We start from the raw sequence: 15,798 nt of genomic DNA, 5'->3' as shown, positions 1-15,798 counted from the left end.
TGACCTATTGTCAGACAGGAAGGAGAAAAAAAGGTCTTATCTATTTAAACAGTGTGTATAAATTTCTATTTTGTATAGCAGAAAATAGCCAATAAATTCACTTTTATACACTTAGCTGGAAAAAATAGTAATACCCCCCCATTAAGGAAGTAAAAAGATAAACTATTAAAGTGAAAATGATGTTGACTTCCGACAACTACTGTGTGTGTTCTTATTTTTTTTTAAATGCAGAAATTATTTCAGTCACTGAGAATTAACAGTCATCACGTTTATTATTATTATTATTATTATTATTTTTGAATATCTACAAATGTGAATAAAACAAACAGAAATGTAAATTGCTTTTAAGATACTCCCAGTGGGGCTTTAGGTTTGCAAGCCCATTAAGAAATGGATGGGTATTATAACAAATATTTTCTAATCCATGCGACACTCAAGTACACAGAAACATCTGGTTGTGCACTGTTGGGACTTTTGCTTTTAACGGGCTAAATCCTTCTGTAAAGAAAAAAGCCTCACCATCCTGACCTGGAAGATGTCGCCTTCTTGGAAGAGCTTCTTGGTTCTGATGCTTAAATTGGCTCAGACAACCAGTTTCTGACCCGATCTGAACCCGCCAAAATCTACTTAAACCATACCAAGATAAACCCTTTAGGTTAGGCCAAACCATTCATTTACACACTGCTGCACACGCAGCCAGGTACAGCAGCAGTAGAGCTCGGCTTGGACTTCACACACAGAGTTGCGTGAGATAATTTGAGACATTTTGCTTCAGAAACAGAGTTTGCACGTTTGTTGTTTTGACTCTGCATCACCGATTGAATTCAACTCCGTTTAGATTTCAGCGCACATGTTTTGTTTCAGAACCAACTTGGAGCCACGACACAGAGAGAAGTTCAGAAACACCAAGATCCTGCGTGTTTTTGCAGACGAAGCCAGAAATCACACAGTGACAGCTTGTTTATCCGGGTCTCCCATCCACTCTCTAGGATCAGGTGAAAGCAACAGGTGATCGGTCATTGTCTGCTCAGGCTTGCTGCTGCTGCTGCTTCAGCAGATTAGCTGTTTTCTAAGTCTTTGTAGAAAGCGCAACTTAAGGACTTAGAAGCTCCGAGAAAAGCATCTCAGCACACTCCTCAACATATGGGTGAAGGCTTTGTGTCCCATTATCCATCTACACCAGGACACAGCCCGGAGCGAGGAAACGTCTGGCGATATTTCGGCACCAGAAGCTTGCACCATCATTTTTTATTTTTTTTTTCCATCTTTATTATTATTTGTTTGATTTCTTATAAATCCCTGAGCAGAAAATTGCTGCTCATCCCATTAGAGGCTTTATAAAAAACACAGAGCAGATTGAAGAAATCGTGGACCCCCACTCTCACCATATGATAACAAGAGTTAGAGGATCAAGCTGCAATTTGTGCTCCGTCCTCTGGGATGCTGATAAACACCAGGCTTACGCAGACTTATGTCAAATGACATCTTTAATTTGGTCTTGTGACATGACAACAATCCCACAAAGAAGGCTTTATTCTGTGGTGAGATTTAAAGTGGAAATATTTTAGCATTACTGGGGAAATTAACATCTTGCTCTATGTTTTTCTCAAATAATGACAAAAAAAAGAAGCAAACACGACATGTGTGGCCTGCGATACATGAAACGTGCGAATCATTAAAAATGTTCCCCCCCCCCAAAAGATTAGTGAAGCAGAAAAGTATTGAGTATCTACAAAAGCCAAAGACGTCCCTGGAGGACGTGGATAACGCAAATCGCTGTTCTAATCTCAATATTCGAAGAGGGGACAGAAAGCAGAAATAAATGTTCATTTCCTTTTGATTTAAACTCATGAAAGAAATTACATTTGAACGAATTGAATCAAAGTGCCCCACGTATCAGTCATTCAGTTTAAAATAAATCCACATCACTTACACAGTCTGATAAATCTCTGAGTGAAATCAACATCTCAAAATAATCTTTGCTGACTACATTCCCTCTAATAATCATTCCATGCTCATATTGTTAACACTCTAAACCTTTGCTTTCCTTCCATGAAACCAATTAAACTCCTGATGTTGGTCTGCTGTCTGTGATTGTACGTCAGCTTAACCCATAGAAAGCCAGCCGAGTTTAAATGGCGGCTTTTTCAAAAACTACATCCGGTTCTCTTGTGCTTGTCCTGTAAATATGTGTTCTAGTTTGAGCGTATTGTTTTATTGGTCTCAGTCTGTCTCACCTGAAACCCAATTGTTTTTTCATCCTTATAATGAAGCCTTAAGTAAAAAGTGACTGTATTGGCTGCTGCAGCTCGTCCTGCATCACCTGTAAAGACAAGGACTTTCCAATCGACTTTATCATGAGCCTGTTGTGGTTCCCTTGATCATATTTTGGGGTTAGTGGAGACTTCTTTTAGCATCTTGCAGTCTGCTTTCCGTGTGAATTTGGACAGTCAGTCCTGCCCTAAATGTCCTCCACTGTAAACAATTTTCAAAACAGTAAAAGATCTCTTCAAGCCTCTTGTCAGACTCAAAAGCGGCTGCGATCTCATTTCTGACGATCTTTCTCTCTCATCACAGCGTTCCCTCTCATTTTGACAGTAAGGAGTACGACAAACTAAATGTTAAAAGGTTTTAAGAAGGTTAGACATCCCTCAAAAGTGAGTAATTATGCACTGATCATGTGGACCTAATGTGAAACATCCCAGAACTTTAGAAAGGCGACAACCACAATGCGAAATACAATACTGATCAAATGCTGTACTGTTCAAACGTAAGAAATGCATTGATTTTATTCAGTTTTAGATCGGTAGCTGCTTTATATTGATAAAAACGCTGATTCCTAAAAGATCAGAATCAGCATCAAAGCCAAAAAACATCTGGATTTGAGAACCTCAGTTGTTCAGCTTTAACATTTCATTTGGGTTCCCCTGCCAGCAAATAAGGTGAGCAACAGACAAGAGAGGAGGTGAACAAGAATCTGGCAAGGAGGAAATGAAATTGACTGGTTTTTAAAGTACTGGGAATTTGGACTGGGAGAGAACGGAGGAGCTGAAGGGAAACACTGAAACGAACATCTAAATGACACAAAACAACACAAAAAAAGAATCCAAAAAATAAAAAACATGAAGGTTTCCTAATGAACCCTGATCCTTTCTCCTTTCTTTTTATTCTTTTATTTATTAGCATTTTATTCCCTCCAGTGCTGCAATCATTTAAGTTCAGGCACAAAATAAGATTCAGATTTATCAACATTTGAACCGAACATATTACATTCTTTAATTCGTGGCAATAAAATCATAACAGTGCAAATAAATCGAGACAGCAACATGATTTGGTTGCATTTATACACAAACTATTTACATGTGGTCGCTAAACAGTAGCAAAAGCAAAATGCTTCAGATAAAACAGGACCACTGACACTGACTATGTGGATCTATGTTGCTTTGCCAAGAGGAATCTGAGCTGCACCAAAACTTTAAAGAAGAAGGTTGAATAACTTTGGACTGACTGCAGTTCTCCTTGAAGATAAGGTGTGTAGCTGTGGCTCTAAAAGACCGCCTGGGTTTCAGACCTGGAGATTACCTTTCATTTTAAATTACAAATGCAGAGAGTAATTCATACACCTCATCATCTATACCAGCTACCAGATCTCTGTCTTTTACCCGATCTTCTCAGACAGTGAGATTTGGCCCAATTTGCAGTGAATTAAAACCCTGCAGCGTCTTAATCAGCAACTGAACAAAGAATGAGTTCAGCTTGGACTGAAAACTAGGCACTTATTAGTGGATTATAAGGAGTAAAGTTACTTGGTGTAGTAATTATTATGAAGTGTTTGGACCACTTGCTTTGTGTTGTCTTGTGTTACATTTTTGTGCTGCTGCACTTTAATAAAATGTTATAATAAAATAATTGCAACTTTGGCAATATTTGCAAATATGGCTGTAAAATAAAAAGATTTTGTGCTCATCGATGAAGGTAATGAAATTATTTTATGAATTGTCTTTTGGTCTGTTTGGTTTTAGTGAGATATGAATAGTAAATTATCAGACATGTATTTCATTACTAAACTGGCTTTTCACTAATTCATAATCAATCATACTTGATTACATCAACCTCTCCATTAAAAAGTAAGTAAAATGTATTTTTTATCAGACTAAATAAATAAACAATATGAAGTATAAAACTGTCTTTTTTGTTAATTTTATGACCTACACTTTGGAAAAAGCTGCTGCTTAAAATCTGCTTTATAAATAAAGAAAAATCTATGAGTTTTTAGCTTCTTTTAGTGAGAATCTATATTAAAGCTTCTGAGACAACTCAGTTTGGACCAAACGGTGTCGACCTCAAACAAAGAGGCCACCGATAAATATTTCCTGCACACAACCATGAATTCATCAGAACCATCCTCCTCCTCGTCGCTTTGACATTTTACCAATCCATAAATTTAATTAGTTTAAGGGTCTTTATCCCAAGAGTCTTCACCAAATGAGAGCCGGTTCATCACAGCTGCAGACTTGAACTCAGCTCCTCAGTCCGGTCTTGGCTGCTTCTTGACACCCGGCTGCAGAGCTTGGACTCATTTTACTCAGTTCTTGCTCAAGTTTCTCTCTCAGTTTTGAGAAGCCTGGTCTTTTCCGCGGCTCCTGCTCCCAGCAGAGCTTCATTATGGCGTAAACACCAGGAGGACAGTCCTCTGGAGCCTCCATGCGATAACCTGCTTCCACTTTCTCCTTCACTTCCTTCAGAGACTGAAGCACAGAAACAAAGAGGATCGACTGAATCAGCAAGGATTTTTGCTTGTGCAGAGTAAAGCTGAGACAATACTTGCTGCCATAAATGATGCAGAATTTATGAATGCTAGTGACAACTTTTTTCTGTTTTTTAAGTTTAAAATAACAACTGTAATTTATAATTTATGATTATGTCATTAAGATCGAAAAAATGAGCTAAAAATACTTCAGGCAACTGAGTTTTCTTCAGCTGGAGACAATACGATTCTGTAACTCGGTTAGATTCTTCACTTAAAATATTCAGAAAGACATCATGACGCTTGTTCTGAACTACTTTATGTTTTTATGTAATTCATCCATAAAAATTCATTTTTTATGTAATTCACGTCGATAACCGATGGCTATTTGCTGAAATAGTTAAATGGCTCTTTTACATAAACACGATTACAAATAGTTGCAAATTAGTAGCCAACATTTATTGGCATGAAAACAAATGAGTGCCAGCAGCTAATGTGCTGAAGGACTCTGTGAAATCACAAGCATCGCTATGGAGAGGTGCCACCTACCATCTTAGGGTAGGGCTGGCGGCCGTAGGCGAAGATCTCCCACAGGAGAACGCCGTAGCTCCAAACGTCTGACTTTGAGGAGAACTTCTGCAGAAACAACAGACAAACATTGAGGATAGATTTAAAAGGATCAAACTATAAAATGAAGAAAAAAATAAGAAGTAGATTTTACACAAAATGTTGTTTCTCCTAATTATGACTTATGACCCAGTAAAAGTGCGTGGAGCTATTTATGATCTGCCCCTCTCCACTGGAATTCCCCGTTTTATAGTTGTGATATTTTAAGACTAATACATGTGAGCGTAAGGTCTGCAGTTATTGACTAATGACAATATATTATTCAGAGAACAACACACAGAGAATGTTTCAAATTACTGTCTTCTCTTTATGCGCTGACTGAGTAAACAGGCCTTCAATCAGCAAGATAAAGTGAGCTGAACAGTAAAACGAGGAGATTGTTCTTTTTGATAAGAGAGTTAACATACCTCTTTCTTCAGAGCTTCAGGCGCCGTCCATTTGACGGGCAGCTTGGCTTTGTCCGTCTCTTTGGAGTCCACCTTCGCCAGGCCGAAGTCGCTGACCTTCGCCACGCTGTCGTCAGAGATCAGGACGTTTCGCGCTGCCAGATCTCTGTGAACAAGTTTCTTTGACTCCAGGTACTCCATCCCTTCACACACATCACTGTCCACAGAACGTACAGAAGAAAAAAAACACAACGTGGAGGAAATCAGCATCTGCTTAAAAAGTCTCCCCTAAACAGAGGTGGCATAACGAGAGCGGAGACTCACAGGGAAAAGCGCAGCAGCTGAGGGGAGCCGACGACTGATCGTCCTCTGGTCCGGAGAAAATTCACAAGGTTTCCCTGCGACATGCAAACACATCATAAACCTAAAGTTTAAAGGTAAACAAACCTTCAATGTCAATAATTAAAGAGAAAAATAAGACATAGGACGAGTTTGAATTGGGCCTGCATTTTAGCGCCCTCAACTGGCAGGAAAAAAAACCTGCAATTTTTTCATGATCTATGATTAATGTCTTTATCATAGAAGGAAAAACTACTCTAGCAAATACAAAATGCACAAAATAATGACAAAAATGTATATTAATCATGAATAAGTTTATTGATAAATAACAGTTTCTTTATAATATATTTATTATATAAGTGCACTTACATAATAAAAATAACATGTCGCTTCTGTATTGTTATAACTACCTTTTATATGTGGTGATGCAGTCATGATAAGATGAAATTTAATATTTACCAGAATAATAATTTATCTCATGATTTATTATAATTAAGACTCATTCATGCCTCTGGCACGATTAGGTTTAAATCTCACACAAAGGCACCAGTCGCTCAAAAAAAAAGAATAATCTTAATCCACTGGGGGAATGAATAATTTCTGGGGTTTAACTGTGTTCATTAAGAGTACCTTGGTCATGAGCTCAGTGACGATGTGGAGCCCCTTGTGAAGGATGACGCCCAGCAGCCGCACCAGGTTCTTATGCTGCAGCTTCCTGAAACAAGGAAACCAAAGAGACGAGTGAAACCAAACTGCATGGATGCACAATTAAAGTCACACGTTTATATACGTCTGTCATCTGCATTAATCTCATGTTAATATAAACTTTTCTAAGGATAATGCAGCAAATGACTTCTATTATATATTTTTTTTAAAACAAGAAGGACTGGACATGAATGGATAAAACAGGCTGTTTATATATATATATATATATATATATATATATATATATATATATATATATATATATATATTATATATATATATATATATATATATATATATATATATATATATATATATATATATATATATATATATATATATATATATATATATTATATATATATATATATATATATATATATATATATATATATATATATATATATATATATATATATATATATATATATAATATATATATATATATATATATATATATATATATATATATATATTTTGCCAAATGTTTGTTGAGGTTTAGGAGCAAATTTCTCACTGACATTTAAACAATTCAACGTTCAGTTCCACAAACTGAACGTCGCCCCCAAAGCTTTGGTGTTTGTTTTCTACCAGTGGGGAAATAATTCAGCTAAATCATTAAAAGCCAGGAAATACCAAAAAATGTATGACCATCAGGAGTGTATGTAAAATTCTCCAGAACTTTGTGTGCTTTTTTTCACACTGAACAAAATCTATCACGCCATCAGGCACGACAGACAACACCTGATGGCGTTCAAAGGTATTTCCAAGGGTGAACGCTTGAGGACTTACGTCATTACAGCCGTTTCCTGCATGAACGCCTGAGCTGTGACGTCACATTTTATGGTCTTCACAGCCACCATCTGGCCCATGTACTCCCCCCGATAAACAGCTGAGGGTTGTAAATTACACACAGTTAATATCTATTAAGACATTTTGTTTTAATCTGACTTCCTCCAGTCTCTAAATGTTTTCGATTATATGTATATATAAATATATATATATTTTTCTTTTGTCCTAACTGACTTAAATAAATAAAAGTGAAAATGTTTTACACAGTGTGTGTAAATATTTGATTTGGGCTGTATGTATTTTAAAGTAAGGAAATGTTTAGATTCTTTTCAGAGGTGTGATAGAAAACTTTAAAGATACAAATCTATAAATAACATATTTACCAAGGACTTCATTGCAATGCGTGAGGCTTGTTGCATGTCAGGGGGTTTCAGTGACATTTCTCAACCAGAAATACCATAACAAGATTACATATTTCCTGTTGTCATTTCCTAACGCCTCCACCTGCAGTAAAGAAAACAAACTCACCACCAAATTCTCCTTCTCCAATGTTTTCTCCCAGACTGAGCTTCGTAATGTCCAACAGCCACCCAGCTATAAAAAAACAAACATTATAACGACTGCAAATATGTCAAAAAGCTTGAACATCTGCAGCATCTTGTTTTGAAGTGCACAGAGTTGTGTTTTTGCACCAAAACATGAAGACAGCTTGACTCTGAGCTTACTTTTAGACAGCTCCTGCTCAGCTGACTTGGCTCCTTGTTTCTTCCTGGGCGTCACCAGAGTCGTGACGAGGGAGCCTTTGTTCTTTGAGTAAAACTGCATCAAAGAAAACCAAATGAGTCGCAGACAGCGAATGTTTGCAGGCTGTTTCCGTGGAGCTGGTTTGTTTGAATTCACATGTACTACCACAAAAGCAAAATTCACCTGAATTGAACTCAAATAAGAAATGTCTGGCAATAGGTTGTGACACACTGGGTTAGTCCAGTAGCTGTATCTTTCCCCCCTCCGTTTCCTCAGCAGCAGTGAGTTACAGAGTGACTCAGGCATAAAGACACTTGCAGCCCACTGATAGTTGACTGCAGTGTGACTCTCCACAGCCACAGACACGATAAACCATAAAAGGGTAAAACGGAATGAAGATTTGTGCTATGACCCAATATTTGGTAAGTTAGTACATTTCAACCGTCATGAATTTATGCTCTGCATATCAATATGTTAGATCAGTTTAATGGACGATAATTTTAATAGTGCAGACATTTTAATGCAGAAAACAAAGATTTGGTGAAACATCTTATGGCTAAACTGGGATAAAATGTTTCTTCCCTAAAGATACCAATTGAATCCACCAAAGTATCAGTTTGTATGTGATGCATCTTCCACTGTCAGTTTTCATTTTTATTTAAAAAGAAAGACTGATTTCTAAACCACAGACCTGTTTTTGAAAAAGGCTCCAGAAAGGAGTTTGGTTTTATATGTTTTTTTTTGTTTTCCACAGTCAAAAGGTCAGAACCAGATTTAATCAAAGATCAGACATTACACACACAGAATGAGGAAGTGAAACCTTATAAAACTTGTTGACGTTCTGAATGCATGCTGACCATAATTAAAATTTCAAACTAATTTTAGGCAAAATATTATCTAGAAAAATACTTTAAACCCTTGATATAGTTTATAAAAGAGCCTCTTAGAGTTGCTGTCTCAACCTGATGAACAAAAGCATTTCACAAAATTACTGGGTTAGTCTTATTTTATTTATCAGATAATTATTTTAGACACACAGAGTTAATTGTTTCAAGAGAGTATTTGTGTTTACAGCTTGTGATAAAACTAAAATCAGTTCTTCAAAAAGTTCGAAAATACAAAAAAAACACAAAAATGTTATAATCTAGCTTTCACCAACCGTGGGGTGACTGCTGACTTCACAACGTCAAACACAAAGGTAAACCTCTAAAGGTCATAGCGAAAGAAACTGGGTGTCAACAAGGTCCTGTATGCAAGCATGTTGTTTAAAGTTGAGTGGAAGGAGAAGGTATGGCAGATGAGAGTATGCAGGCGACAGGTTTAACCAAAACCTGAAGAGGACTGTGAAGCAAATGCATTCAGGAGAAGATGATTCTCAAGCAGGAATTGATCAACCACGTACTTGTAAACCAGGCTGCAACTTTACGTATTCTTATGTAATTTCATTTTGCCGACTTTTAGCTTTTCAGAGGACACTTTGTGTCCTTCATCACATCTCAAATGAGATCCTGCAGCAAGATTTTTGAACCACCTTGTTACGCCAAAGACCGACCACACGCCTCTGACGCTTTAATTCAAGCTAAATGAGCTCCAGCCAAACATCCGCCAGATAAACACTTTTCATTAGAATAATATTTATGTACCAAAAATCCTTCAAACTGATCTTTTGTATTACATAGTTGTTAGTTCAACTGAGAATTTGAACTAACAGATCTGCAATACGGCCACTGAGTGTGATGAATGGACATGCTTCACTTTATTTACTGAAATAAATGAAACTTTGGCATTAAATTATCCTTAACTAGTGACATGAATCACTTTAATTTAATCTAAGAATTCATCTCAATAAATTATCATATTTGGATTATCTTAAAGTTAAATAATTACATTTGTGAAGAATCGTTTAAGAATAGATGGCTTATTTAACCTAAACTTCACGTCTCTCTGGAATTCCTCTAATATTTGAGCCTAATCAAATCTCTAAAGCCGATTGATCCGTACAGAGCTTCTCACTTACTTCGATCATATCGATGAGGTTGTAGAAGTACTGCTCGTTGTCGATGGTCAGCTTGTTGTCTTGGTAAATCACTCGGTAATGGAAGACGTCTTTAGAGAAGCTGACACACAGGACGTAGTCGCCGGGGTGGCGAATGCTCTCTCGCACCAGGAAGAGGCCGTCGTGAGGCGGCTGCAGCTTTCCCACCGCAGTCGGTCCAGAGATCTTCCCGTGAAACCAGCTGAGGACCGTAATCGATTATTCTAGTGATCAATTTTCTGATTAATTGGATTTTTAAAAATTGGCACATTTTGCAGTACTTTTTTACACATTATTTGAAATAAATAAGCAAACAATTCAATGATTTTTTTTTAATAAGAAAACAAAATTTTGTCAAAAATGCAATAACAATGAACCCTTCATCATTTCTGGCAAAGTTCAATCTGCATCTGAAAAAATACTTTCAGCTAATTGTTGATTATTTCTTTCATCTTATGTGCAAAATGTATATTTTTTTGGTTAAATTGCTTTTTCTGATTGTGCAAATGGCAATTTTTAGAGTCTGTATCCTTCATGTAGCAATAAATTTACTACTAAATTACTTATTTCAATAATCGATTGATCACGGTTAATTCAATTAATCATGTCAGTTGTCGTTAATTTGCATTGATATGTGTGGAAAAAACCCTACATTCACAAACCAACTATAAACAAGATGCACAGCACAAAGTGAGACGAGAGGGAATCAGAAACAGCCTTAATTCAGCAGAACAGCAAAAATAGATCTTTCACTTCCTTTGCATGTTTGTGCATTGTGCATACATCACATGTCAAATCTTAAAAAGCAGCGTCTCAAAACCTCTTGCATAAAAACAGTGATGAGAAAGTTGGAGTAATATTTCATCTCAGAACTAAAAACGTGAACTTCTACATTTTTACATGCAAGTAGGTGGCCTCATTCAGAGTAAATACGAGTTAAAAATTAGTTTGATGATGTTATCATTAAACCTTCGTCTCTCGAGGATGCGCAGATTAAAGTGGAGAAAGACGGATTCAGTACACCAACATATTTATCTGCCTTCTCGCCTCGGCTGCTGCACACATGGTGGGCATTGACTTGATTTTAAATACTTTAAAATGTACAAGATGTACAAGACTGGCCTGCAACGCATGAATTAATTATTACTGATGTAAAAGGGACTTTGTTGTTTCTGAAAGCATTTTAGATGGCAACGTTTCTTCTTCAGAGATGTAAAGTGGCACAAGCAGAGAGGCAATGTTTGAATCAGCCCCGGATTTTAGTTGACAAACAAAAAGAGCACAGATTTTTGGTGGATTCCTTAAATTCAGATTCTTCAGCCACAACCATCCCCGCTCCTTCTCTGTTGGAGACAATTAAAAGATAATCCACGGATCGCAAGAAAAATCCATCTTTAGCATCCACTGGTGGAAGCCATAGGCTGAGCTTTTTCTTAATGAAGGTTGAGCCACAACCAGAGAAAAAAGCAAGGTGGTTCATAAAACGACTAAAGTTCAAAAAGGTCACTTTCTTAAAAAGGAAACTTTGCTAAACTACTAACCAGGTAATTCAAAAACGCAGGCACCAAAACAAACCGCTTTGCTGCAGCTTTCACACAGAACAAACGCAACACAAAGGTCAATTTCCCAGTGAAAAACTAGACTAAAAGTAAAAACTGAGTTGGTCTGTGGTCCACCTTGCTGCAGATACTATTCTGATGGCTCACTTATAAACAAGAGTTTATATTAAACTCTTGTTTTAAGACCACCAACATTTATGTCCTAAAAAAACAGGAAGTTTAATCTTGTAGTTGGTGTTTGCCTGCAACACAAGGATCAGCCCACACAATGTGGTCAGCAGATAAGCTTCAAAGACGCGATGACAGAACCTGCTGAAGTCGCAGAGCACCAGGCTGTGACTTGAGACCTGAATGAATGATCAGTAAAATGATTTTGTGAGAACCAGAGATGGATGATGAGACTTACGGCATGAGGCTGAGGCCGGGGTCGACTCGTAGCGCCTCTCTCTCGCGCACGTTGCTGGAGTTTATGAGCCCCTCCTCTGCTGTGGTGTTGTGTCTGGCAGCGTAAAAACCTTTCCTCTGTACAACAAGCAAAGTTTTCTCGTTAAATAAAAAAGCGAGCATCTCCTTGGTTTTACAGACTCTGTGAACTTTGAAACAGAGATTTTTTTGGTGAGGTAGTACCGTGCTTCTATCAACTATAGTGAGAATGTCTCCTTTGTGGTAGAGCAGCTCTCCAGGCTTAGCTTTCCTGTTGTCACACTTGGCTACACACTGAGTACCAGGAGCCCAGTTCATCTGCCGGGGGAAAGGAGAGATAATAATAGAAACATCAGCCACATCTTTGCTCAGGCTTCTTGCATGCAGCCTACTGAGCAGAGCATAACAATTATCAAAACCCCAAATGATTATGCCAATGCTGTCTGAGCTTCTGGTAGCTTAATATGAAACAATGAAGTTACTTTGATAACTACGTGTGGATGTCCGTAAAGCCACTTCTCAAACACACCGCTTCCTTGTTTGACGTCATGGAACATTTTGGTTTTAAATCAGATGATACACCATTATTGTGGCTCCCCACATATGTGGCATCCAAGTTCAGATGCCTGGAAGTGGGACGTTCATCTGTTTAAGCAGTTCAGTTCAGTTTATTCATGTATCAAAGGGCATTAAAGAAACATAAAACTAAGAGACATGCAATTGAAGTAAAACAGCATCACGTATAACTCCATGCAGGGCAGGAAAAGTGCCAGCAGTGCACATCATCATCATCATCTTGTTCAACTCCTAAGATCTTGTTGCTTGCATTTATTACTCTGCTAAGTGCATTTTTGACCGAATGTCGAGAAACCAATAAAGAACTAAACACATATAAAAATAATGCCATCATTGAATTAGCAAATCTGAAACTTTGAAAGTTTTCTTAGCCCAGTCAATCACTGTCGGCCATTTATTTGCAAGTTCTCTGACAGAAATAGTTCAAGACGTTTGTGATTTTCTGTCTGGCCTTCAATTATTGTTGTTTTATTTGTGTCATTTGCTTCTGTCTAAAGTCAAAACACATATCTTTAGTTTCCTGTACACTAAAAATGAGAAAAGCGATATCACACCAGTCTACAAATTTTCATCGACCACAGGGCAACGTCCATAGTATAATTATTGTTATATTCATGTATAAATGCCATGGAAATGCCCAGCTGGGAAATAAACGTTTTGGTAGGAAAAGCGAACATTAACCCCAGAACAAAAGCAAAAACCCCTCGAGGAGAACCTGCTTGAAGCTGGTAAGACTGTCTTGTTATCCTTATGACCTCTGACATGGAGGAGAAAGTCCAACATGAGTGGAATGAGTGATACTTACACAGACTCAGGAAAGAAGAAGAACCAATAATAAAAAGATAAGATTACAGTTTGGACAAAAGGCATGCAGAGACAAAGACTTTGGTTTTTGAAGACATGTCCTATGATCAAAAAATTGTAAAATGCAAATGTTTGGACGTAATGAACAATGATTACATTTGGGAAAAAGGAGGAAGCTTCCAATGGAAACCCAATCGTAATGAAGTTGTATCATGTGGGGTTTTTTTATACAGCAGGAGGGACTGGTGAACTTCACAGGTTCCATCTTGAGAAAAATTAGTCTGCAACTACATACAACCATATTCTTGCATTTATGTCACTTCAGAATCAAAAATAAAAGTGATTATTTTACAGTTTAGTGGAAGTAAATGAATAGAAACTTTTTGTAAAAGACTGTCAATGTACAACATGTTGCTGATGTTACGACATCTTTCAATCTATCTGACCGTCTTCTGCGATAAACACAACCTCACAATTCTCATAAAAACAGTTTGACATTCTGTGAATTTAGCTTGATAAACTGGATTGGAGCCATGCTTGTATTATGAATTCACTCAGACTAAATCACATAGAGTTCATGCATTGAAAAATGAGTTTTTCAATGTTGAGATGGGAAAAACATCGAGAGTGAATTTTAAAGCTTATGTTTTTAGAAAACATGTTGACAAAACTGCAAATCGGTTCTATTTTACACAAGGAAACTGTGAAAAAAACAAATTTTGAAAAGTGATTATAGCATCATTAGACTATTATATGTACACACACACACGTCAGTGTGTGTATCAGTGTGTGTAGTGTGTATAGTGTTGTTGACGGCCTTCAGCCTCAAAACCAGAGCATGAACTGTGTTACATTGCCACCAACATAACAACTTGTGAATTTGGCAGTCAATAAAATGCTGAAGGTCGGTTTGATATTTAAACTATTTTTTTACTCGTAAACAGAAACCTTCTGGTAACTCGGTCAGTCGAGTTTGGTGATCACACACAAAATAATTTCAAATAGGTTGAGACCTTTTCACCAGATCCTTCTATCTGGCTTGTGGCAAAGACTATTAATTTGTTCCACTGACCTTGAATAATTTCCTTCTGTTAAATGATAACGTTTTAAAAGCAGAGTGCATTGAGCACTAATTGTTTCCGAACTTACTGAAGTTTATGAGAAGCTATTCAGCTTTGGATTCAGCCAAAACAAATAAAAGAATCAAGAACAAGTCATTTTCCTGAGTTAAGGTCATTGTTTATGATTTAATAACAAAAAAGAGACACTGGGAAGAAAGAAGATTTCATTGGAGAGCTTCAAGATGAAAAGAACCTTTTCATATTTGTTGAAAAACACCTTCATGATCGCCACGATTTGTTGGAAAATGACCTGTACACTGAAATGGCAGAAGTGGAGCTTCAACTCATCATAGTCCCACCTTTAGAATGGCTCAGAGTGAAGAAGGGTTTGGAGTGGCCTACTCAAAGTATGGACTTACAATCCAATTTAGATGAGCTAGTCTGATAAATTTATGCATTTATGCTTTAAAAAACAAGAGACACTGTTTACACAACAATTTGAGTTGCTTTGCCCCAGTAGGACTTGATGGCTTGTAAAGTCCCTGGTCACAAACGCATGAACTTTTCCAAGCCTTAAATGGGAAGTAATGAGATGACTGAAGAACTGAACCCACCTTGGATCAGGACGTTGGTGACTTTGTTCAGAAATTCTGCGGAAATCAGGAGCGACAAACTCCGAAGGTAATTCCGTAACGATGCAGCCGGATAGAGGCTGAGCATGGAACCGCTGGCGGCTCGCCCCGTCCGCTCGGTGCAAGTGTTTCAGTCGCTGCAGCTCTCTGGAAACACTGGCGGCCGGAGATTAGAGAAAACAAACAAAAACACGCCAGACTTTTAAATCCTCCGCAGGAAGATCCCGGTTCCCCTCCTAAACCCAGAGCGCTCCCACGGCGCCGACATCGCAGCTGGACGCGTCTGTGCAGCAGCCCGTCATCCTGGACGTCTTCTACTGCGGGACTTCCTCAACGCTGGGAAAGACGTGCCGCAAATTCGGAAAAGG

The 15,798-nt window shown here is 37.6% G+C and overlaps 1 protein-coding gene across 1 annotated transcript; it reads right to left on the bottom strand.

Moving 5' to 3' along the window:
• Positions 1 to 2,816: 2,816 nt before the first annotated feature.
• matk (megakaryocyte-associated tyrosine kinase) lies at positions 2,817 to 15,732 on the bottom strand. Its single transcript, XM_055050278.1, has 12 exons — positions 15,413 to 15,732; positions 12,562 to 12,675; positions 12,341 to 12,456; positions 10,358 to 10,577; positions 8,322 to 8,415; positions 8,125 to 8,190; positions 7,597 to 7,696; positions 6,730 to 6,814; positions 6,085 to 6,158; positions 5,782 to 5,977; positions 5,297 to 5,383; positions 2,817 to 4,748 (listed from the first exon to the last, which is right to left on the bottom strand). Exons 2-12 carry the CDS (start codon positions 12,673 to 12,675, stop codon positions 4,521 to 4,523), a joined length of 1,380 nt encoding a protein of 459 aa, XP_054906253.1. The 5' UTR covers positions 15,413 to 15,732; the 3' UTR covers positions 2,817 to 4,520.
• Between the last annotated feature and the right edge of the window lie 66 nt (positions 15,733 to 15,798).

This window comes from Poeciliopsis prolifica, unplaced genomic scaffold (genome assembly GCF_027474105.1).
Source record: "Poeciliopsis prolifica strain line A6 unplaced genomic scaffold, Auburn_PproV2 SCAFFOLD002, whole genome shotgun sequence".
Lineage (NCBI taxonomy): Eukaryota > Metazoa > Chordata > Actinopteri > Cyprinodontiformes > Poeciliidae > Poeciliopsis > Poeciliopsis prolifica.
This window is presented reverse-complemented; position numbering and strand designations above follow the sequence as displayed.